This window comes from Lagopus muta, chromosome 1, assembly GCF_023343835.1.
Source record: "Lagopus muta isolate bLagMut1 chromosome 1, bLagMut1 primary, whole genome shotgun sequence".
Classification (NCBI taxonomy): domain Eukaryota; kingdom Metazoa; phylum Chordata; class Aves; order Galliformes; family Phasianidae; genus Lagopus; species Lagopus muta.
The window spans coordinates 164,460,845-164,485,962 of NC_064433.1; the positions used below are offsets into that span (position 1 = coordinate 164,460,845).

Genomic DNA, 25,118 nt, shown 5'->3' on the forward strand with positions numbered 1-25,118 from the left:
AAACATTCTCCAAGTGTCAGTGAATGTTGATGGGCGCCATTTTTTCTTCTTGGAGGAATTCCACGTCACACCTTCGTTTCATGTCAGACACCATTCTGTCAGACTGCTCCTCTGCTGCCATCTGTCACACGGCAAAAACATGCAATGGGATATTGGCAGGAAGGTTCAACTCTACAGCCGTGCCACCGACATCCACCTCTGATTTTAGGGCTGATATAATGGAACAGGAAGCTTGGCATTTGGAGCAGCCTTTGTACTTCCAGTTGTGAAGGTGCTGGATTGTGTAGCAGCAGGAAATCTCAGCTCTGTGCATGAGTAGGGGAACACCTCATAGCTGATCAACTTGGTAGAAATCACGTTCAAAGATTCTGAAATTTCTTCATGTGAATGTGAATTGGAAAAATCCATCTACAAAAGAAGGCGAAGAGTTCCCTCCTGATCTGTATGGTATCTTAGAAAGCAAAAGATATAGTTTCTGCGTTCATCATTATCCCACTCAGCTGATGTTCCCTTTTGTGAGTGCTGGATGTTCAAAAGGTGCTTTGATGACTGAATATGTGGAACATCTGAGTTTTGTTGTGGGGAAATACCCAAAAGGAGAGTTGGATTGGAGGCATAAAGAAAATATGTCTGTTGTCTTTAGGAAGCAGTGAAGAATTCAATCCATCTATAGAGGAGATACACAGTTAGGGTGTTCATCCTGAAGTTGTGCAAGAGTGCATATTAGATCAAGCAAGATGGTGTGCTAATATAGTTCTAAGCAGGAGTAAACCAGACTCATATCAGCAAAGAGCAAAAACAGCACGCAGAGTAAGCTGACATCTACTTGCAGGCAATCGTTCTGATGTGTCTCCAGACAATTAGAGGCATGATAAAGGCTCAACAAATTATATTACTACATACAGGTCAATTCTTGTGAATGTGTTCATAGAAATTTTCATGCTTTGCTGTTATTCAAATGTTATGCACAGAATGCAAAGGGAGCAGAGGGCTGAGTCTCCTTTACAATGGGCAATGCTGTTTTCAGGGGTTGGACCCAAAGATGAATAATTAGATAGAGTCTTTCTAAAGAGTTTTAACTTACCTAAGCTTATTTATGGTAACTACGTTAGCTAACCTTTGGTTCTTAAAATATGCCTAGCAGCTAACTTATTCTAAGGATAAGGTGGGTGATTCAGATCAACAGTCCATTAAATGAGAACCACAACTTTTCTACTGGCCTTTGCCATCCATGAAAATCATGAATTCATCTCACAGGGCCTGCTCACTGTCTCTTCAAGATTGTATAAGGTCATATTAAATAAAGTTGAGGAAAGACAGTAAATAGATAATACATTTTTCTTTTTTGTGATCTCAGTGCTGAAGAAGTTGTCACTGTAGCGTTATAAATTGATATATTTCTCCTAGAAGAATACATGGTGAATGCAGTAAGCACAAAGTACTTGTTCTCAGTCCAACTAGCATCCCATCAAATAATTTTTATGCTTCTCATTCCCCAGAGCCTAACCAGAAACACTGCCATGGAGATAGCTGTCAACGTGAAGGCCTTACATAATGAAACTGAATCTCTGCTAGTAGGAAGAGTTCCTTTGGTAAGTTGACAAAATACATGATTTTATTCCCTCATACTTGGTGTGATTTGTTCTTTGATTTAGAATAGTAGCACAGAATTTATGATGTGCAGTAAGCAGCTCTGTAAGGCCAGGTTGAAGATTCTACACTGCATTTATGCCTGGAATCAGAATGAGTTATAAATTCTTGTCCAAGGTTAGTGTGCATCTTCCCTCACTCCAGATATCTATAACTCATTGCCTGGGCTGCCCTTTTTATTAGTCAGTGGAGAAAAATAATATCCCTGTTGAGCCTGAATTCGCCCCCTGTTGCCATAGAGGCATATCTTAGAAAAAGATAAATCATCTTCTGGAGGTTTAACATTTCAGAAAACTTCTATTATGTGACCACCTTCAGAGTTTAAATAGAGCCTGGAGTGAGAACTATTCCAACACATACATTCAACTTCTACAGATCTAATTTGGGCAAGTAAATCTCACCTTTATTTTAATATCTAGCAGGAATTATTTTGTAACCTCTAGCTGGTAAGTGTTCAAGAAACTTCTGATGGTACTTAAAGACTTTTCATCTTCTCCTTCGGCTAGTGTTTCTCTCCTTACAATGATGAAGGCTGCTTAGGAATTGTTGTACCTGGATGTATAATTAGAAAATACCTTTATCTGACACTGTGAAGAGAAAAAAAGGGGTTGGGTTTTCTATGCTGATCCAGTTTTAGAGTATCAATATACTCAATAGTAAAAGTTATATTTTCTTTGGATTCAGAAACAAATGTATTTAACTTACTGTTGAGTTTATTAGTTAAAAGGAATGTTTAAATCGGGCTCAATTAGACTATGAAACTTATTGGGGCAGGTTCAGATACCTTTTTACAAGTGAAAATTGGTATAAGTCTGTTCTACAGTAAACACTTAAGTTCTAAGAATGGAATGGAGTAGAATAAGTAGAATAGAACAGAACAGTTCAGTTTGAAGGTTCCTACAAAGACCATTAAGTTCAACTACCTAACCACCTTTTTACCAGATATGTTGCCCTTCTCTAGAAATATTCAATTAATATCCTTTTTATATTGTTGGGCCCAGAACTGTACACAGGATTCAAGGTGAGACTGCACCAGTACTAAATGCAGTGAAAAAATCTCCTTCCTCGACTTTCTTGCAGTGTTGTTTTTAAGGCATCCCAAAGGGCAGTTTGCTCTTTTAGCTGCCAGGGCACATTACTGGCTCATGCTGAGCCTGCTGTCACCAACGCACTGAGTTCCTTTCTGCTGAACTTCTCTCCAGCCTGTACCTATGTCCAGCATTATGCCATTTCAGGTGTTGAACCCTTCATTCCTTTCTTGAGTTTCATGCCATCAATGATTTCCCAATGCTCCAATCTATCTAGATCCCTCTGCAAGGTCTCTCGTCCTTCCAGAGAGTAATGATCTGAGTGTGCATCTCAGGTTATTAAAACTGTCAAAGATTGGGCTCATATGTTCTATTTTATGAAGTTTTAGAAGGGAAAAATATTAATTAATTGGTTTTGTCCAAGGAAATTTAAGTGTATCTATTGTGGTTTGTTAGTTTTTTGTTTTGTTAGATTGTTAATATTAATCCCGCATTTCAGATTGAATGAGGAATCAATAGATAAAACTTTTTAAAGTGGTTTGAGAAGAGGAATTAGATAAAAAGTTGTAAGTTGGTATTGCAACACTAAGACTAAGTAACTTGCCGAGGTAGTCTAGAAATAACATTACTATGGAAAGTTTTCAGTTGAAACATTACTTCTCAACATGTTGAGCTGTCCTACGTACAGGCTCTAAAATTTAATTTAATTGATTTATCCATCTACTGTTTTTACATATTGTAGTTCTGCTTCTCATTGTGGTCTGTGCATATGTCTTCATGGGTCAAAGATATTTTTGTAATAAAAAATTGCTTGGAAGTTGTTTTCCTGAGATGTCTGTTGCACTCATTTGACAGCATTTATAGTTAGAATAGTACCCACAGTCCACAATAACAAGGCATCCTCGTAGCCTTATTGGCATTATTTTATAATTGCTGAGGCTACTTTAAACTATTAAATCACACTATTAAATCAGAGATATATGAAATGTAGGGTGTTTTCTTGAAGTGTCAGCTGCTACCTTCATACACGATTCTCCAGTCTTTCTCCTGTGGCAAACATTCTTTCTGTAATTTTCCTCTTTTTTAATTTTATGCCTCTTCAATTTTCCCTCATTCCCCTCTCTAGCTGTAAATTGGTGCGTTTGTTGCTTATATACTTGATAATTTTTTTCTTTGGTTGCCATTTACCAGGTCCAAGTCTTTCCATTATGGCTTCTGAAGAGAAATGTAAATACATATACAGTCTTTCACCTTCTATAAGATTAATAAATTGCATGGTATTAGCTAGGTAACACTGAACAGTGAATTAGCTAGAAAAAATTTGCGGAATATCCCAGATATTATGGCTGGAATACAGCTTGGAAAAAATGTAAAATGTTATTATGATTTTCTAGAGATTTTCCAAACGCACCATTTCAATTTTTACTTTTTACAAAAACATTTCCAATCTGAAACAGAGCATGATTTTCCAATATACTGAGGGAGAAGGATGGCAATATGCTTCATTTCAACTGAGTGAAATAATCTGAGCTCACTGAAATCAAATATTTTCATATGAGAAATTTTGTTTGGCTCTAAAATGAAAAAATCCGTTATTTTAAATGCTTCATTTGTAGTGTTAAATTTTATCTTAGATACAAAAATCTTTTTCTAGGTGTTGTAAGAGGAGAATTTACCCTAAATTTGCTGATTTGCTAGCTTTTGCCAGAAGTGTGCTATACGTTTCTATTGGTTTTATTTTTCAGGAGCAGTATTTGTAATGCATACACGTTCTTACCATCAGATGAGAGTTTTTTGTCCTCAAGCAAAATATTTTGCTTTGAAAATCAAGCAATTAGATAAGTGAGAGAATTGCTTACTTCATTGATTTGTATAAAAATAAGACTGTTCAATTTGAAGGTTAAATAAGGATCAGAGTCTGTTTATGAGCACCGAATTCTTTCCCTAAATTCTGTTAGCCTTAGAAGAGAAAAAACCACAGCAGGATGGGGCTGATATTTCCAATATAGCTATACTAAATGGCCATACCTTTGTAGTCCCTACTCTGAAAAGTGTAATATGTGCCAACTACTGAAGCAAAGGAAAGAAGTTTCTGTTCGGTAAGATAAATGAACGCAGACTACTAATTTATCACTGAACTCCTAAAAAGTCAAAATGTTTTTCCAGAGCTGGAGATTGAAGATTCTCTTATATATCACTTTTGAAAAATACATCAACCTGTATGTAACATCACTGCCCTTTTCAAAAGGATATTTTGAACTGCTTTGGGCCTGCTTTTACTTCAAAGTGAAAAACTGGTGTTCAGATTGCTTTATTAGTGATTCCGAGTGATTCAGGATTCATTTCCTTTCCTCATAATGGTGCTTTGCCAACACCAGATAAGCCTGGAGCAGCTTTGATGTGGATGAGCTGTTTGCCTTGCCCCTTCCTCACAAGTTTGACTCATGCAACAGCTGAAGAACGCAGCTTTTGGATGAGTGTGAGGTTCTCAAAGTGTTTGTTGATAGAGCCAAATTCCTGTAGGCCAGGAAGTCCTAAGCTTTTCACTCTGTCACTACTTTTCCTCTTTGGTTTTTACTGATAACTTTGGCTTTTTGTCTCCCCTCTGGGGCTGCAGTCCTGTCCGGTTTCTGTGTGTGATACCTTCTCCTGCCACCCTCAGCCAGCAACAGTGGCTGTCACTCCATGTCACGGGTTAAGAAGGCATAGTGCAGATAGATCTTTATCACCCCTTCAGGGATGGAGTGTCTTAGCTAAGGCAAAAGATCACACAGAGGGTGGTGACGCACTGGAACAGGTTGCCCAAGGAGGCTGTGGATGCCCCATCCCTGGAGGCATTCAAGGCCAGGCTGGATGTGGCTCTGGGCAACCTGGTCTGGAGGTTGGTGACCCTGCACATAGCAGGAGGTTGAAATTAGATGATCATTGTGGTCCTTTTCGACCCAGATTGTATGATTCTGTCCATTTCCTCTTATCTGACCATGACAAAGTGATTCATTATATTTTGCAAATAATAACTTGGGCCTACTACTATGTACTCAATTCTTCTACAGCCCTTTTCATACGAAGACTTTAATTTCACTGTTTATTTGCATTGGTTTGTGTGTAGTAACAACATACCTAGCTTTAAATGTCATATATTAACAAAACTAAAAGTACTGTTTTTCTGGCTTGCTTATAAACAGCAGTTGGAAGCTCCCCATGAAGAGCTGCTGTCTGATGCTTTGCACAGCGTGGAAACAGAGTTGAGAAAACTTGCTGAGATACCTTGGCTTTATTATGTTTTTCAGCCAAATGATGATGAGGTGAGTTTGATTAATACTTCCTGGTTCTAATTGGAATTATTTTTCTGTTAAGAGGAAAGAGTAGATTAGACTCCTCATAATCTAGAGATGCAGTTTCAGTAATGATGCTGTCTACTGTGAGCAAGTTTCTAAGCATAGGGCTTATTTTTATTACATATTTTTTTCCCTCCTTGAAAATGTTTTGAATGGTTACTTTGGAAATGAAACGGGTATGGAAATAAATCCTGATATAATGCTTTACAGAAGTAAAATTTGGTCTTAGTTTTTGAGATTAACTATGAATTACTGTCTCAAGTATGCTATTTAATTTAAAGTTAAAAGTTAATTAAAAGTAACTATGTCTATTCTTTCATGTAGGATCCCCCTCTGGATTATGCTAAAAGAAACAACAGAAGTACAGTGTTTCGCATAGTGCCAAAGTTTAAAAAAGAAAAAGTTCAGAAGCATAAGACCAGCCCTCAGCCTGGTATGTGTTCTGAAATTACAACAAAAATAGTTGCATTTGAGCAATATGTAATTTTGTGTTTAGGTGGGCTATTTTCTTCCTTTTATTTTTATTTTTATTTTTTTTTGGGGGGGGGGTAAAAATTGAAATGCTGTACTCCATCAAACTGAAAACTCTTGACCCTGATAAAGTAAAAGGCAGCTGAACTAACTTCTATTTTCATTAGGATGAAGATTTCCTTCAGTGAGTTTAGAAAGCATTCAGTAGCATCCTAAGACTTTCAGATGAGCCAAAGAGCTATTGCACAAATATTTAGATAGCAACTATTTTTGTCATGAAACAGGACCTGTGTCTTCACTGATGGTTACGGTTGATTAACTAAAAGTAATACAAGCCATACATAAACACATCATTTCCCCAAGAAGCTTCAATTCAGGTTTTTCAGGTAAATTTCAGGAGCTGTGTAATGCTTTTATCACACTGGTTTAATTAACCAGTTACTCTTAAATTTCAGATGAATTTGAGTTCAGTAAGTTGGGCAAGTCAAACAAAAAGCCATGATAGCCAATATTGATCTTTTAATTAGTGGAAGCTGAACAAACTCCACTCTCCTCTCTTTCCTCTGTTATCCATGAACTTAATTCTTTAATATTATGTCCAGGAGTTAATCAGTGATCAAATGATCCTAAAATTGTTTCTACATCTTTGTGTTTTTAATGGACAATCTGCAAAATTTGCAAAATTTTACCACTGTTGATTAGTCTTCTAGATTTCAGATTAGACTTCAGATTCATTTCTCTGCAAAACTAGATCAGCATTGGATGATGTGGCAAAATTTTACCAATAAGTAGCATAGCTGTTTTTTAGGACTAATGTGGGCAACTAACCTTAGAGAACAATGTTATACAGAGAGCTTATTCGTGGCCTGTGTAACACAGTAGCTTAAAGAATACTTGTAGCATTAATTAGTACTATAAACTGTTAATTAAAACTGAACTTGCTTGCTGCCATTGCTATATATGAAGTGTGGTTTATGTATTAATTTTACCTGTTGATTAGCTTTTGAAGGCTTTCTCCTCTCCCTGGATGATAACTAATACATTAATGGCATAAAGAAGAACAACATTAGATTTTGCGTCACTGATCCTAAGATGGTTTGATGTGAATTTGTGGAGACATGAGGTTTTAAAGGCTTTACTGAAGAAACCGTAGTAAAGCTGAAAGCATGGCTGCAAAGCAAAGAGCCCCAACTTTGTTTAGATACTTTCTCATGTTAACTGCTAACCTGTAACCTGCATGTAAAAAGGAAATTGTCGTTTTTTTTCTGGAAATGACACTTCTAACCTTTCCCTTCGCTAGCACGGCAATTCTACTCTGTTTTCCATTCTCTTTGGCCTAACCTTTGCTTGTAATGCATTTGAGCATGTAGAAATTAAGGGGGTTTTGCTCTTAACTTTGGTAGTTCAAAAATGGGGCACAGATGAAGTTGCTGCTTGGCTGGATCTGCTCAGTTTGGGAGAGTACAAAGAAATCTTCATCAGCCATGACATCCGAGGCTCTGAGCTTTTACATCTGGAAAGGCGAGATCTTAAGGTATTTCCTTTGTGCTACTTTTCTGCTATTGACCATTTTCTTTGACAAAACAACAACCAACTTTTCTTCTTTCCCTGCACTTTTTATATGCTTTTAGCTTGGCTTACACTGTGCAAATATGCAATAAACTAATATGCGCTGTCCTTTGGCCTGAATTTCTTAGTGCTGAGTTGTAATTTGTAACCAGAAATACCTGTGTTATGAGAGATTTCCTTTTTACACCTTATGTAGAATGACAGCATTATAATTTATGTCACAGGAAAAGCGTGTTGATATCTTACTGACATCAGTGTAATACAAAGTTATCTTCAAGAGATCGCTGTTTCCACTAATCAGGATCAGTATGGATCAGTTTCTTAAGCTGGTGTGATGATTTTGAATATATGTCCTGCAAGGTCAGCAGCTGCAAGCAGCTGACCTGCTTCAAGTGGTTTATTGTGCATAAACTGGATAAAGTAAATTAATAAATGATGGCATTGGACGTACATGGCATTGGCATTTGTGCATCACAGTTGACTTTCACAGTAGCATTTCTCATTGCCACCCAACCTCTTCCCGCTTTTAGCTATATAGATTTAAAAAAGAATGTTTTCTTTTGTCTTTCTGATTGCCTCAGAGTTTAGCAGAGAGAAATATTACCTAGCAATCTGAGATGGTTATTTGAGCTTGCTGGTCTTTTTCAAGAGTGATTTAAGTGCATCCATTGTATGTAATAGGGGCCATATCTTTGGGGATTCATTACATTAGTTTTTCCTGGAACTCAGTGGTAATGAGTTCTTGATAATGTGTTTTGCAACTGCTTTTAGCATATGAGAGAGGAAATAGGATACTGTATAAATGGCAAACATTTACATTTAGAGTGCAGGTCATCATTCTAGGCACAGTGCTGTAGTCTCCAGATGTGGGCAATACCTTCATGCAGATTAGCCATTTTTTGTAAAGTTTCTTACATAGTTGGCAGTCCTGACACTATAAGGTAGTGCTTGCATTCTGTGAGAGTTGAAGTAGAATGCAGCTGCTGATGTGTCTGATATGATGTGTTTAGTTGTTGCATATTATTTCTCCTGTTGGTTCTAGATCACATAAGCTTCTTTTTTTGGAAGCTAAATTCCTTTCTTTCAGGATTGTACAAGATAACCCCTTCATGCAGAATACTGCATGGCAGTCCCTCCAGGCAAGCAACCCTAATGCTCCAGTGATGGATATTGCACTTAAAGTTTAACTGGGAAATTTAGCATCATACAATGCAAAGTTCTGCTAAAATGTTAAGGAATGTTTATAAAAATACGATATCAAGTTTGTTGAAATGAAACAAATAGAATAGTTCAGTTGGTAATCAAGTTAAGATAATCAAGTTCAACTGCCAAAGGTGGTGGTTAAGACCAATGTTAAACTGAACTGAACTTAAATAACAGAATATAGCACTCATCCTGCTCATTACATCTGGATCCTGATCTCTGCAGGTAGATAATTAAGGGTTGCTCAGGAGTCCTGTGTTTTTCTGACCAGTGACCTGGACTGGCGTCAAGGTAGAATGTGATATGTAGAACAAGAGGTCAAGAGGTCACCAGCTGCCCTGCTAAATTTTTCTCCATTTTTCTATCGAGATGTGCAGATGAGTCTTCAGTGCTTCTGTGAGCAATACTCTACCTACAGCCTCTCCTCCAGTGCAAGGCTTGTGCTTTCTTGCCAGATTAATTGGCATAGTCATCGATTGACAGTCTCTCAATCCATGTGCAGCATTTACCCCAGTGACCTTTCAGGTCTATGACAGGAAAAATAGCTGCTCATATTAATTCAATCCCTTGGGCTCACCTTTCTATCTGTGTCAGAAGTGGAAATGAAAGGCAGTAAGGAGAAGGAGTTGATGAAACTCTCTTCCTTTGCAAGTGTCACTGAAATAGATCGATACTTTAGCTGAAGAATTGGGTAGGATGTCTGTCTTCATATTCCTGCATAGCTTGTGGACCTATTCCAAGTTACTGTATGTGTGGCAGATGGCAAATGTTTGAAAACGAGGAACTGGATACCTCTGTCCATCTATTCCCTTCAATAATACCCTTTCTTTAGTCTCGTATTCTTGATTTTAGTTAGGGCAATCTTAGACTTTTGCAATATTTGATTTTCTTTCCATTGAAGAAGGCCTGGAAATTGTGAAATGTGCTGTAGAAAATACAGCAAGAGGCTCATTGTGATTATTTTTAGCCTTCTTTCATGATTAAATTCATTGGAAACTAGACTCTAAAGTAGATGCTGTCATTCTTACCATTGACAGCTTGTCTCTATATGTACAACTTAGTAATAATCAGAACTCCAACACATTTGCTTGGACTAGGGTGATGTTTCCTTAGAACTCTACAGCAGTGTTGTCTTCCATTAAGGTTTTCCATGTCTTTTGTCAGCTTAATGAGGAGTGGAAGGCTAAGAGTATGCTGAGGACTGGGAAATCTCATCTATGTCTTTTATAGTATCACTTTAAAGAAAAGCTCTTGCATGGAAAATGGTAAGATTTACTAGACTGTAGGAACTTGTGATGTCCTTTGACACTGGTTGTGCCACTAGGGTAGGTTATAATCTAGAAGATGTCAATAGTAAGCCCTACTTATATAAAATGCTTGGTAGCTCTACACTGGTGGTATGTTCTACCAGCAACATCTGTGGGGCAAACCTGGAATAAACGGTTGTTGGCTAAGCAGACAGAGGGCTAATCACTATTATGATGAAAAACTCCGTCAAGCTGTCGCAATAGTTTTTATCAGCTTTTTCTTTCCCAACGTTTTTGTGGTTTCGTTTTGTTTTGTTGGTTTTTTTGTTTTTTGTTTTTGAAGATATTTTGATCTTTCCCTGCTGAAGACAATAGAGATGGTTAAATTGGGTCGGGAGAGCATATGGAGAGGTTATCCCGTAGTTTTAAGGCCATAGCTAGGAAAAAAAAAACCAAAAAACAGGCTGTTTTCTTCCTCATACTCTGGCAAGATGTCTTTGGAGATCATTTTTTTGGAAGATGCATGGAAGGCTTTTGTAGCAGACCTTTCTAGCCTGAGATAAGAGAATTTCTGCAGACTTCCCCAGATCAGTAGTGAACTGAGATAGCTTCTAGTGTCAAGAATACATAACTCCTAATTTCCTTCAAACCAGTCTATTACACAGACATGGAAATTCAGAGATTGGGGGGGTTTGTTTGGTTGGTTTTTTTTTGTTTTTTTTTTTTTGTGACATAATTTAGCATAAATTGTGGTAAATCTTTTGAGATTTGCTGGTCTCATCTACATTATAGCACGTTCAACTAAGATGGAAACAAAACTAAAATCTCTACTCACTTTAGCATAGGCATTGTTGATGACACTTTGTGAAGGCTGGTAGAAAAAGTGGCTTGGTTTTCTGGGAATTTTATAATATCAGATCTTTTTTCTGATCTCTGGAGTCTGACAGTACGTTGCTATGTTGCTTATCCAATAGTTCTACTTATGAGAACTGTTCTGAAAGATTTGGAAGTTCTTAAACTTACGTATATGTGGCTTCTTGCAGTTTGGAATGTGTCCTACAGGTTTTACATTGGATGGAATTTCTGCCACAGAGCAGCAGGGGAATTTCAGTAGTTTCAACACTCTTGCATGCTTTTGAGTCTTTGGAAAATTAAGTTTAGCATAAATAAGAAAACATTCCCCAGCACCAAATTCATGATGAAAAAAGTTAACGTCATTGTTGGATGAGTTTAACAAGTTTGCCAATTCTCTTAACTTAAAATGAGTGCTACTTTATAGTTAACTATTTTATTTTTCTACACAAATTGATGTGAATATGCATCAGTGGAAACAAAATATAAATGCAATATGGAAAAATCAAGTATTTTTTTTCTGATAGTTTTATGAACAGCACTTGGTTTGGGGACTCGAGCACATTGTGAACTCTTTAATATTGACACCTTTGTGCCAAAGTGCTGTAACGAATGTTGGTGTATTGAAGTTATTTACACTTTTCTTCTGAAATAACAACCAGTTGTTTTTTTTATCTCTAACATAACAAGAGTTCAGCCTTGACTCTGAAAATTAATGCGCCTGTTTAATCTATGCTTTTACCCCAAAATAATTAATTCATGCCAACCTTTTCTTGCTTTGATGAAATGCAAATGCAAAGTGAATTGCACACTTTTAAATAATGTGCACTGCAGGTTTTCTGAGGTTTCTGTGACTGTAGAAGGGTAGATGCAGCCTTTATGTAAGCTTTTCAAAGAACGTTCCATATAGTTTCATCTTTTATTCTGTCTGAAAACAATTATTTCAAGCCATTAATTCAACTCCATTCTTTTTTATGTCTTCATAATGGAAAAGTCTCCTACCAAAATGAAAGGATTTTTATTTCAGAGGGATAGGTAGAGAAATTTGTTCAGACTTTTCTTTAATCATGGTCTGTTTAGGTAAGGTTTAGTCTACAAATTACTATACTGTTTGAATTCACCACTAGCTCAACATGACCAACACAAGGATTTTAAAGAGTTTTTCAAAGCTGGGTTTGACAGACAACAGAAGCAGGTTTTCACCAACATCAGATGAAAATTCATTAGCGCAGTTGGGGATCATTAACACAGCTGGGCATTCTGTTCTGTTTCTCTGACTATCAGACCAAGTAAAAATAGGAGAAGAATGTTCTCTAAGCTGTTTCTAATGCTGGAAGAGTTTTGCTGCAAGAATTTCTTGCCTGTTGTCACTTAGGCAAAGATGGGTCCAAGAAACTGATATTAGAAATACTTCAACTGATATGTTTGTGTGAGTGGTGCCTGAAAGAGATCTGCATTTGTGTTTTTACCATTTTCTTTGGGATGTGACAATCATGTCTATGAGAAAATTTTTTCCAGCTCTCTAATCATCAAGGCAGTCCACGTTAGGAGGCTGAACCATTTTAGAATGAAAAACAAATGCTTACCTTTTCTATTGCTCTCTGAAGGGAAGTTGTCCTACATGCCATTACATCCACTTTCACTTGAGAAACTCGGGATGTGTGTGCTATTTGCTTCAGACAGGCATCATAGGGCCACAGATCAAGTAACAGAGCTGGACAGAAGCTCTAATCCATCTCATCCTACCAAGCATTTGATTACTGCATTAGAGAGGAGGGGGAGATTGTTCATTTTTCTAGAAATTACAAAGAGACTTGTACTTAGAAACCAAGCAAAAGATGTTTTTGAAAAATTGTAATACTTTCAGTTATATGGTTATTGCAGGTAAGTAATTTTCAAACAGAGATACACTGTGTGCTGTAAGCATTTTTTTAGGTGACATTTGCTAGAGCCATAGATTATTTTCAAGTTAATGTTGATTGTGGTTAGCACATTTCTAGACATCTTTTGCACGGTTAGATAATAATCATGGCCTTTAACAAAATGAAAAAAAAAAGTAAATAACTTTTCTTCTTTTTCTCTCCCTTTTTTTCTTGATTTCTGTAGGACCTGGGGATAACGAAAGTGGGTCATATGAAGCGAATTCTCCAGGGAATTAAGGAGCTCAGCAAGAACACCCCTTTGTCTGAAGTGTAATTGTGCTGGTGCTCTCAGAAGAGAGGGAACATTGCTGGAGAAGCGAAGCCGTTGCAGGCACTTGGCTGTCTTTGTAGTTTACTGTATGGAAGAATAAGCGCTAGCGTGTTCGTACAGGCTAGCATTGCCCAGTACTTGTGTGGCGAAGAGCTTGTTGCAAGAGCATAAGAGAATTTGTGCCAAAAGAAAAAAAAAAAAAAAGAAATGGTTATGCGTTCTGTGAAGGAGTTTTCTTGGTGTTCACACTTGGCCAGTTCAGATAAGCACATTTTGGTAAATCAGTTGATGGTGAACTGCACTGACTGGAAAATATATCAAGAAACGATCGCTTTGCTTACATGCAGCTCAGTATGCCTCTCTCTTACAACGCAGCAAGATGCCGCCGTACAGCACGAGGTTGTCTGGTTGCCCTTCCTGGGCACAGATCCCCTACAGCTTCCTGTGCAGGAGCCTGAGAGGTGGCCGCTTCCGAGGTTCCACACGCGGGTCTGGCAATGCCTCAGGTACCAGGCGCTCACGGGCCACGCAGGATGGGGAAAGATACCTTCTTGTACTCTGAATGCCAACTATAATGCATGGTGTGCCTGCCTGACTTGTCTGTCATTCCGTTGCATGACATATCTGATACTTTAAACACTTGAACAACTTTTATATCGGTTTGAATGAGAATTAATTTATTACTACTTGAGTGTCCTTTTTCGGTTCCAGGCACTTTTCTATTCTTCAGTGTTGTGTTATTCCTAAATGAGTTCTATGGCAAAGGATGTGTGGGTGTGGAAACTTAAGCATTTGTGCCATATTCAGCAAGTTGTATGCATTATATATGATTGGGACGTTGTACAGTTAGATTTTTAAATATACCATGTACAGAAGGTGTATCAGGTAACTAACTTATGAGTATTTTTGAAAGATCAGTACCTCACAAAAATATCAGTTGGCTTCCTGCATGGAAAATGATAAGGAATTTTCTCATGGTGCATTAAATGTAGTTATCCAGTTATCTTAAACATCCGTAGCATATCGGAGCTTTTAGGAACTAATGGTTTTATTTATTCTGCTGTGCAAAAAGCAGGTTGAAAGATTAACGAGAATTTCTTACAGGAAAATTCGATTTATTTATCACGCATAAATAAGGAAAGTGTTAAAATGTAGCAGCTGATTTGATTTTTGTGGGGTCAGCTTATACTCATTACTAATATACTATTAATTTAAAAAATTGTCTGTATGCATTTCTTTACAGAGGCATCAATTTGTTTGTCAGCGCTCCTACATCAGTAGATCATAAAAAAATTAAGAGAATCTGAAGTTTTACACTATGCATGCAAATACGATTCACATGCAAACTAGTAATCTGTGAGTGTTATAAGGTTAAAAATGAAAGCCATCTTTGTTTAGTAATTGCATTAGACTAGAGTTTATAAGGCTATTTACAATTTACTTAAACAAAACATAGCTTCATAATTGAATTTCTAGTTAATTTCTCACAAAGTATTAATCTAGTAGAAAAATAACATACATAATATCTAGGGGTTAAGACACACAGAACCTGCTTCAGTGGCTGAGATGAGATGATACTGCATCACATGCCAGAGAACTTGCACAGAACTGCTTGTCTTGCTGTTCTGATCAGTGCAGCTTTCCCACCCCAGGAACTCTTGATTTATGCTTTATTGAGTATCTTTGTCAATTCTTACAAGTTAACAACCATGTTAATATCTATTTCTGTTTTCCTAGTAAACAGCAGAGTAAGGTTTCATTTGTCTTGCCGAAAGCTTTTCCTTACTTAAAGGGGACAACGCCAAGTACCACAGCCAGATTTTGTCCTCCATTTCTCAGGAGGATGGCGAGATTCATCCCTTGGGAAGTCAGATGTGCTCCCCTCATTGTTTTATTGCAAGTAAAGTTAAAAAGGAGGAAGGCAAGCTTTGTTTATATCCATTTATAGTACTGCACGTTCTTGCTGCTGTAGGTTAAACCGTCATCGCTCTGGGAGTTTTGTGGACATAATTCATTGTTCTGGTCAACAAACAAAAGTAAAAGGCAATGCTCCACTAGTTTTTTGGTTCAGAAAGAAACAAAAGCCATTCACCAAGTGACATTACTTTCATGCTGTTGTATTAAAAGCATATGCAAACAATGGAAAGGTTTTTTCTTTCGTGTACTTGACGTTGACCCCTTTAATGATGCCCAAATGTCATCTGCCGAGTCTTCACAAGTTACGTGTCCTTTTCTCTTTGTTTCCTTGTAAGCTAAGCTATATTTTAATGTGTGGCGCAATTCTGATGTGTCAGTGTTGTGGTTGATGATGTAGTTAGTCCTCCTGGTCAAGTTGAGGACATAATTCATGGTATTATTTTCTTTGCTTTCCTGATTCACTCTCCCCATAGCTTTCAGTCTTGCTATCTGCACTGCGGTAAGATGGGCTCTGGAACAGGATTGAGTTAAGGCCATGTGATGACAGCTATAAAGGCCTACACAGTATAAAAAAAAAAAGGGAGATGCTTTTAGGCAAGAAGAATGACAAAGTGTTGTTTTGGAATGCAGCTTTCTTATGACACTCTTCAAATTACCTCAGTGTAGGACAACTTGTCTTTACAAAGTTCCATTATTTTAAATGATCACCAAAGAATTCAATTTTGATTGTCCTAAAGCAGAGGGGTTTTTTAAAAAGTGCAAGTAGAAAAAGTAGTTTAGGCAACAGTTATGTTTTATTTAATAGACGTCCAAGAGAGCACGTTTCATGCAACTCTATGCCTTAGAATAGTTTTGAATATCAGTTCCAAATGTGTTGGACAAGGAGGATCAAAATATCTTACAGGATTTCTCTGTTGAGGTCGTGTTTTGTATCTGTGTTATGAGATGTGGCTTTTGTCAAGATTGATTTTCGAATGCAATGTTACTATCTCATGATTATTGTAGATTTACAAGTATGGTTTTTTTCCCTACTGCTCTCAAAGTCCCAGCTCCCAGAACTGAGGACACACGCAGTTTCATTTTTAACACACAGAATTCTTTAATCTCGATGCTTAAAGCACTTCAAAGCATACTTTCTAACATTTCATAGAATCATCATAGAATCATAGAATGGCCTGGGTTGAAAAGGACCATAAAGATGTGGCTCTGGGCAGCCTGGTCTAGTGGTTGGCAACCCTGTCTGTGGGAGGGGGGTTGAAACAAGATGGTCTTTGAGAGCCTTTTCAACCCAGGCCATTCTATGATTCTGTGATCATCTCGTTTCAACCCCCTGCTACGTGCAGGGTCACCAACCAGCAGACCAGGCTGCCCAGAGCCACATCCAGCTTGGCCTTGAATGCCTCCAGGGATGGGGCATCCACAACCTCCTTAGGCAACCTGTTCCAGTGCGTCACCACTCTTTGTGTGAAAAACTTCCTCCTAATATCCAACCTAAACCTCCTCTGTCTCAGTTTAAAACCATTCCTCCTTGTCCTTTCTCTATCCATCCTTGTAAATAGTCGTTCCCCCTCCTGTTCATACACTCTCTTCAAGTACTGGAAGGCCACAATGAGGTCTCCTCAAAGCCTTTCAATACAAGGAAGGTAAGCAACTTCCCTTGAAGTAGTTAATTTTCTGGAAAACTAGTTATCCCAGTAGCTTTTGTGGAGCCTAATTCAACATGCTAGATTCAAGACAAAAATCACTATCCAGTCCTCACTGGATTCATTTTTTTCCGTAGTCTAACACAACTCTACTGTCTGTCAGTGTACCTTAAAATCTATGAAAGCAATGCCAAGCAATCAGCATTTTTTTGAAGTGGATGGTATTCATAGAATCATAGAATGGCCTAGGCTGAAAAGGACCACAATGATCATTTAGTTTCATGTACATGAATGTGCTCAACTTCAAAAAGAAGAGGAGAAGCAGGTTGTAAAAAGGCAGCGCATTGCTCAGAGTGCTTTTGTTTTTCATCATTTTCCTATAGATTTTTCCAGCTAATTGCATTCAGGTGTCTTAGCAGCTTCTTATTTGGGTGATGCAAATATTGCCTTGTAGTACATAATGCCTTCTTTTTAGAAACTGGATCACATCAGCCAACTGTGTGTTTTTAGGTTTTTGGTGTTTATTTTTGTTTTACAGTACTTTAAAGAAAAGCTTGAGCAAATTTTTTTTTTATAAGATGGCAATTGAAAATTTTATTCATGATATATTTTTATGTATTTGCCCTTAAACAAAATTTTTTCTCCCAAACACCAGCTTCTGTCAAAGAAAAATATATTAAACTTATGGAAGAACAGAATGGAAAGCAGGTGTTCAAAAACCCTCCACGACTATTCCTAAGGATTCCTTACTTTGGGACTGGAGTAAATACCTTTGGGTCCTCTAAATAATAAATAGAACACATCCTTCTTTCTCCATCCCTGCCCAAAGAAATTCAGACTGAAATGTTGTATAATTGTAATTCAGGCAAGAGGAATTGATTTATTTTTTTTTTATTATGGCATATTTTGTATTTTCCTGTGCTCTTTGTATGGAAATACAAAACCTGCCAGTTTTTACTCTTTAATTGAACTCACTGGTACTAATTCACTTAATGAAAAAGTCATAATGCCTTAATAATGCATCTTACTATGGGGTTAAATAATCCATGTTTCTTATTGCATCTAGTTTTCTTTTGTAGAAGACTGGAACCTTTCCACACGTAATATAAAAGTAAAGTATAAAACAAATAGGAGATGAAATACAGCAATGTTGCCTTTAAAATAAATTTAGAACTCTATATTATGCACAGATAATTCCACAGTGGATATGTAAGAAAAAAACCTCCAGACCCCAGTGATTCCATTTTGCTCAATGTTTGCTATTAATGATTGCATTACTAATGTTTAGAGCTCTTTTTCCTTTGCTCTCCCCATGCCCCTGAGTATTAATTTATTGCATACAAGTTTGACAGTTCTGGTAACTAATAATTAGCAGTGTAAAGTCTATTTGTGAAAGTTAATGTTACAAGCAATGCATGTTGTTGAGGAAAACAGTGCTGGAGGAATATATTCTGCTTACAGCTGGGAGATCATCTGTCACTTGTGTAAGTGAGAGCCACAGCAAACTGCATGAAGTTTTTCTTTTATTTTTTCACCCCAATGTACCTCTCAACTGCATTGCTCTGAGTGTCACATTCGTGCCACAGGCTCTCCCATTTTTTGGTTGTTTTCTTAGATTCTGTGTTTTGTGGTATGATTTTCATATCATCAGTTGTGATGCTGCTTATGCTCACTACTAAGATCTAACGTTTGCAGGAACTGTACATGATTGTATGTTTGTCTTAAGCAAGAGGAGTTTTTGATCACCTTAGGAAACCGAGGAGTTTGGACAAGACTTAAACTCTTCCTGCTGCCTCTTCATAGTTGAATGGTAGTGTCAGCAGGATTGATAGAACATCACATGGTAATTATCAGCTGAAAAACTTCACTGGTTGCATAAAGTCCTCTACTTATATTGAGAACATAGTGTGCAACTCAATCTTTTTTACAAAAGGAGAAAAAAAATTCTACTTCTTACTACTGTTGCATTAGGTTAAAAAGCTCTGTTAATGGGTAGCTTATGTACTTGAGATGCTCATTTCTGCCACACAGAAGCCCAGACTGCTCTCACAAAGCAGTCCAAAGTATTCCATTTGGAAGCCATCTGGAGAGTTCCAGGAGGCTTACAACCATTTAGAGCTAATACCAATGTTTATTGTGACTTTCCTAGGCTTAATGTGTTTGCCCTCAAGTTTATAAGCAAAGGGAATGTTTTTGAAAGTTGCATTTTTGAAGTCTTTGGAACTAAACTTAAAATTCTATCATACGATCGTGGACTCATAAAATTATTTGAGATGGAGGGGACCTTTGAAGATCAGTTAGCCCAACTCTCCTGCAGTGAACAGGGACATATCATCCTTTATTATCACTAATAATAATAATAATAATAATAAAATATTAGCACTATTAAGACATTGGCAAACCAGCAAAACTCTGGCAGCTATAGACCTGAGACTATTCTTGGTCAAATTGCAATCAATTCAGCTGCAGTGGTTAAAGAGCTTCCATCTTCAGAGCAATCAGCAGAAAATGTGTATATTTATGTGCTTTAATGATAAAAATCTATTGCAAATAATCAAAAAACTTCTCTCCCAATTGACACCACATTTTTAATATAAACACCTGGATCAGATTTTGAGCCCATGGGGCCTAAAATCCTCCAAGTTACACACTTGCAATCTCCACCGAAAGCTGCATTTGAAAAGATAATGAAAGAAAAAGCAGTATGATACAAAGTGCTAAGCCATTTGATTTTTTATTTTTTTTTTAATAAATACAAACCTCCACAATGCCCCAAATGCCTACTGTGAAGATTTAAAGGGAATTAACCCAGGGAGTCCTACTTTGAAACAACTAATTAGATTGGAAAACTGTTTAGTTATTAATTAATAACCTGACAGTGACATTAAAATGATTGTTTTTAGAATCACAGAATCACAGAATGGCCTGGGTTGAAAAGGACCACTATACTGCTTAGTCAGACTTGACTGGATTTTCTACAGGCATCTGTCACTTGTGGACCTAATTCCTCACTTGGATTTCTGTGTATTTAAAATGTGCACTTAGGAAAACACCATCATCCATGTAGGACAAAATTACCATTTTTTCCTGTCAAGCAGGAAAAAGGGCAGTTTCCAAACTTGTCTTGAAATATTTCCCTCCGTCAGCCGCTGTGTTCTGTCCTGTCCTTTGAATCCTAAAAGAGGGGCTTCCCTAGAGCTGCCAAACACATAGCCAGTAATTTAGTTTGCTGCTGTTTGTATGTCAGTAGGGCCTTTTTCTCATCGTAGGGCAGGATTCACAGCACATTAGATGTGCTGCAAATGTTGTTTGTACATAAAGAGTACAAACCATTGGGGACTTGCAGGAGGAGAAGAGAGCCTGATCTTTGCAGCAGAGATTTGGTGTTTTTTCATCACTGTCCTCACACCCAAGTAATTTAATGACATCTTATACTAGCAGCTGCTGAATATCTATGGCACACCCTATATACCTCCCAAAAAACCTCCTGATTTGTAACTTAGATACACATCAACTATCTTAATAAACAAATAATGTCTTAAACATCAGTAAAATCCAGAAGCTAAGTCAGCACTTAGTTATAGCTCTCCACTGATGGTTTTTTTTTCAGAATACATCCATTATTATTCTTTGCTCCGGAAAGGTAGAAAGTTTCCCTAGTATGTACAGAGATGGTATCTTTAAACAAGGAATGCTACTGAATTGCATGAATTTGTTTGCAGTGTGTGTTTTGGCATGTAGAAAAGGTAGCTGATTTCTTCTAAGTGTATTAGAGAGGTGCTCTTTTTAGCCAGGCTTTTCTCTTCAGTGAGTATTCAGCTCGTATTCATGATACAGGGGTGAGCCAATACTGTAATAGCATTCACTTATTTGCATGAGTGACTGCATAAAGCACACAGGCAAGTGGTGCAGAATGCACTGCATTCAGAAATGTGACACTGTCATCTTATGCACAACTCATATGTTTGGGTTTGAATTAAGTTCTGAAGCAAAAAGCTGAAATGCAACTTTTCCACCTATTTTAAAAAAATACCAATGAGGAAAGGAAAATACTCAACGTGATTTGCTCTGTTTTAGATAAATAAAAAACAATCACAGGCTCACTGGGTGATTTAGCTTGAAAGGGACCAGCTGAGGTCATCTGGTCCTACCAGCACACTCTGTAGCTTCTACTGTTCATTTTCACTTGGTCCTGTTCACTCTACAGGGAGATTTGTTGTCTTTGCAAATATGCAGAGTAAGGCCACAGATCTGTTGGCACTTAATGCACGCGCTTGGCTTCAAACAGCACTTTAGTCCTTCTTTGTTTTAGCATTTATATGTAAACCTCCAGAAGATTTGGGTAGGTAGAAGTTGTTCCTCATGTGAAAGTTGTCTTCAGATTGATCAGTGATGAATTTCTGAATGCTGTACCTATGAATGTTGTTCTCTTGCCAGTATTGTGTGTGCATGCCTGTATATATGCAGTATGTAGTTAGTAGTGTGTGTGTGTGTGTGCATGCACACTTGTACATATATATATATATATATATATATACACCCTGGTTTTGCCCAATGTAAGGACACCAGCTTGTGTGCAGAGCCAAAAAACTTAAATATATACAATGCTTGAGATGCTGCATTGTTTTTATGATAATATTTTTTATATGAGATGAATGGCAGGATGTTTACAGACGCTTGTTAATATTTAACTTATACAGCAGTGTGGCAGGATGTCTATGGTTGTTGTCAGCTGAAGAATTGTACAAGATTCTGGGTGAAATTTTGGCTTTGTACAAATCCTTGGCAAAACTCCCATCGATCTCACAGCGGCCAAGATTAAACCCCTCTGAATCCATTGTTTACTGGCTGTTTTCCTACTGTGATATTATTATTATTTGTTTTGGAATGAGTGAAATGTATTTATTTTTCCCAATGTGAAATTTGCAGTTGCTGTTTGGATTTTTCTAGAGAACCTGCGAAATACAACACGTGGGAATATATGCCTCATCGAATGTACAGACTTTTTCATTGTTGTGGTCCTTGAACATGTCTATGAAAATTGCTTCTAAAAGACCTTTTGTAAGATTTAATACGGAATCTTCTAAAAGTAGATCGTGTTTCACACCTCTCTACAAAGTTGGCATGTAGTGTGGTAAGCGAAAATGAAGAAATATTTATTGGTGAATAGAAAGATGTCCCTTCTCTTTTCTACACCTACTGATTTCCTACAGCTCGCCTGGCTCTGTAGACCTGGAGTGAGTCACTTTAAGTACCTTATCCAAAAGTACCTTATCTAAAAACATCCTTTATATTCTGTACAGCTTTAAACTTCTTGAGACGTGGAGGTAACTTCAGAGCTAGTCTGAAGGATGACTCTTGTAATGTTTCACAAGTGAATAAAATTATGCAGATATTAAGTAGGAGAGTAAATCAGACAACTGCTTGATATTAGAGAAATGGCTTGTTTAGAGACAGAAGGATCAGTTCTTCAGCAGTGGCAGGGAGGAAAATTACTGTAATGCAGTGCTTCCTAAATCCCTTTACAGGGTATTTTTTAATTGTGGATGCTATGAGTTTATTCCTCCAGTAGAAAGACAGAAGGCTGTGAAACAGCTGCATAAACACAAATTCATTTCTTTGTCTAAGGCTGAAAATATTGTTTTCAAACTAGAGCTGTCATGCACTGAAAAATATGTGTCCAGGACAGGTAAGTTGGTAATCACAGAATCATAGAATGGCCTGGGTTGAAAAGGACCACAGTGATCATCTAGTTTCAACCCCCCTGCTGTGTGCAGGGTCACCAACCACTGGACCACGCTGCCCAGAGCCACATCCAGCCTGGCCTTGAATGCCTCCAGGGATGGGGCATCCACAGCCTCCTTGGGCAACCTGTTCCGGTGTGTACCACCCTCTGTGTGAAAAATTTCCTTCTGAAACTTCCTCTTACCTATCATCATAGGGAGTCACCCCAGGGAAACAGCAGGATTTGTAAAATGAGGTATTTACCAACAACATTATCAATATTTTATCATATTACCCTGTAAGACTCATTCTGAAGACCTCTGTACAGAACACCCACCACTCCCAGGCATCTTTTTCTATATCTTTGTTTAAGAAAGGATAATATTTCAGTTCACACTCATCTCATTGCTAATGAGGAAGGAAGCTGGTTGAACTTTCTGGGAGTTTGTTAGCTATAGAAATTCCAAAAGAAGCAGCAGTGGTGGCAAGCAGTGAGCTCCTGGAGGATGTGCAGGGCTCTGCCTGCGCTCACTGCTGTGCTAATGTCAATCTGACATGGGCATTAGTGGGAGCAGGTGGGTGCCCGAGCGAGCTGACAGCTTTCCTTTTGCTTGCTCTTTGTCTTTCTGTAATTCTAATCAGGAATGGGCTTCAGGGCTGTGTTATTTGTCAGAAGGGCCGTGATGGGTACAGGATATCAGAGGGAATGAGGAGGGTGGGCAGTCGGGGGCCACAGGTTCTGCTTTTGGCTTCATGTGCTGAGGACTGGGGCAGGTGGGTTACCTCTGTGTGCCTCTCTTTCTCTGCCTGTGGGAGGGGGGATGCTCACCACGTGGTACAGCCCCGGATGCCTATAGAAGAGCAGTGGTATACAAGTGGCTAAGTTTTACTGACGCTGTTCTATGTAGCATAAATAATTTCGTCCACAACACTGCAAAGATTGCTTTTTTTCTGGTTTCGGCTCTGACTATTTGATGACCTACTACATTCTGAGTAGTCAGTTTTGAAGCTTAGCAATTGCTATAGCGCTGCAATTACACACATAGCGGGCTCTGTTTGCTGCAGAAAAGAGTAAAACTTTAAACTGCCTGACAAAACTTGCCAATGAAGTATATCTAACAGAGCAGGGGTGTAACTTTCGGCTTTATTTACTTGTAATAATGGTAAGGAACAGTGAATTTTGTTTGTTTACATACTGTTTACAATGGCACAGTTTTATTTTTAATATATAAAAACAATTGAGGTATTTATTGCATATACTATTTTAAAGATGTTTTATGTGTTTTCACCTTTGGAATATATTGTTACATTTCCTTGTACAGATAATTTGGGTGGCTTTGTTAATATAGTTAGTAATTTTTATGACTACTAAGTGACCAGTTTTCCGTGCCTTTTTATTGTTGGATGCATGATTACATATTTATTATTGTATGGAAGTCACTGAGATGTGTATTTTTGTATTCTGCTGGAAGCAATGGTTGATTTTATTGTACATGATAAAAGATGCCTTCCATATTGGGCACTCATACGAGATCTTCCTTCTCAAATAAACAGAATGCATTCAATGTACGTAAGTCTTTGAATTCTTTCTGTGTCTGGAAATTGATGGAGGTCCTTGATCATTACACTGAATTTTAAATGTTATCCGCTCAAAATGTGGGCCAGCAACGACGTCATCAAATCTAAAACAAAATTCCCCACTGAAATCAATACAAAAGTAATTTCTTGGCACAATGTAAGCCTTTGTAATTTAAAAGAAAAAACTGTGTATGTTAAAACTAAATAAAATGTGGATGAATGACTACCAAGCATCATTTCTGTTCAGTCTGCCACACGCTGCACTGAAATTGTTTTAAATTGCAGGCTTTGAATGCAGCCTTTGAAAACACTTTATATGGCTACGTGCAAGGCCACATGTAACTTGTAAGTAGGTCACTCTGCATGTAGGTGTTTACATTTGCACGGATCTTCCGCTAGGTCTTGCTGGCATACACCATATTAAATGTAAAAATAGACTTACATTTGCATCCATAGTAACAACAGCCATTAAAACATAATATACAGTAGTGCCCATTTCTCCAAGGTCAGCAGCAGTAAAGCAAACACATTTTCCCCAGCGGTATATGCTGAACCTCTGTAACACCAATCCAGGTAAACAGTCACTGGAGCTTATTCCATGCTAAGACCTGAAGACAGAAGGTGATTCTGCAGGCAATGATCAACTACCATGTTGTGGGTCAGTAAGCTATTAGGTTAGCACTTAGCTCAAGGCATGACGTGAGA

At 37.7% G+C, this 25,118-nt stretch overlaps 1 protein-coding gene across 1 annotated transcript in view; it reads left to right on the forward strand.

Annotated features, from left to right (window-relative positions):
- DGKH (diacylglycerol kinase eta) overlaps positions 1-24,631 on the forward strand; it is a 163,174-nt gene extending 138,543 nt beyond the window's left edge. The window contains 5 exon segments of the mRNA XM_048932685.1: positions 1,500-1,592; positions 5,864-5,983; positions 6,341-6,449; positions 7,891-8,021; positions 13,465-24,631. Of these exon segments, the coding sequence (XP_048788642.1) occupies positions 1,500-1,592; positions 5,864-5,983; positions 6,341-6,449; positions 7,891-8,021; positions 13,465-13,554 (543 nt within the window). The 3' untranslated portion in view covers positions 13,555-24,631.
- The last annotated feature ends 487 nt before the right edge of the window (positions 24,632-25,118 follow it).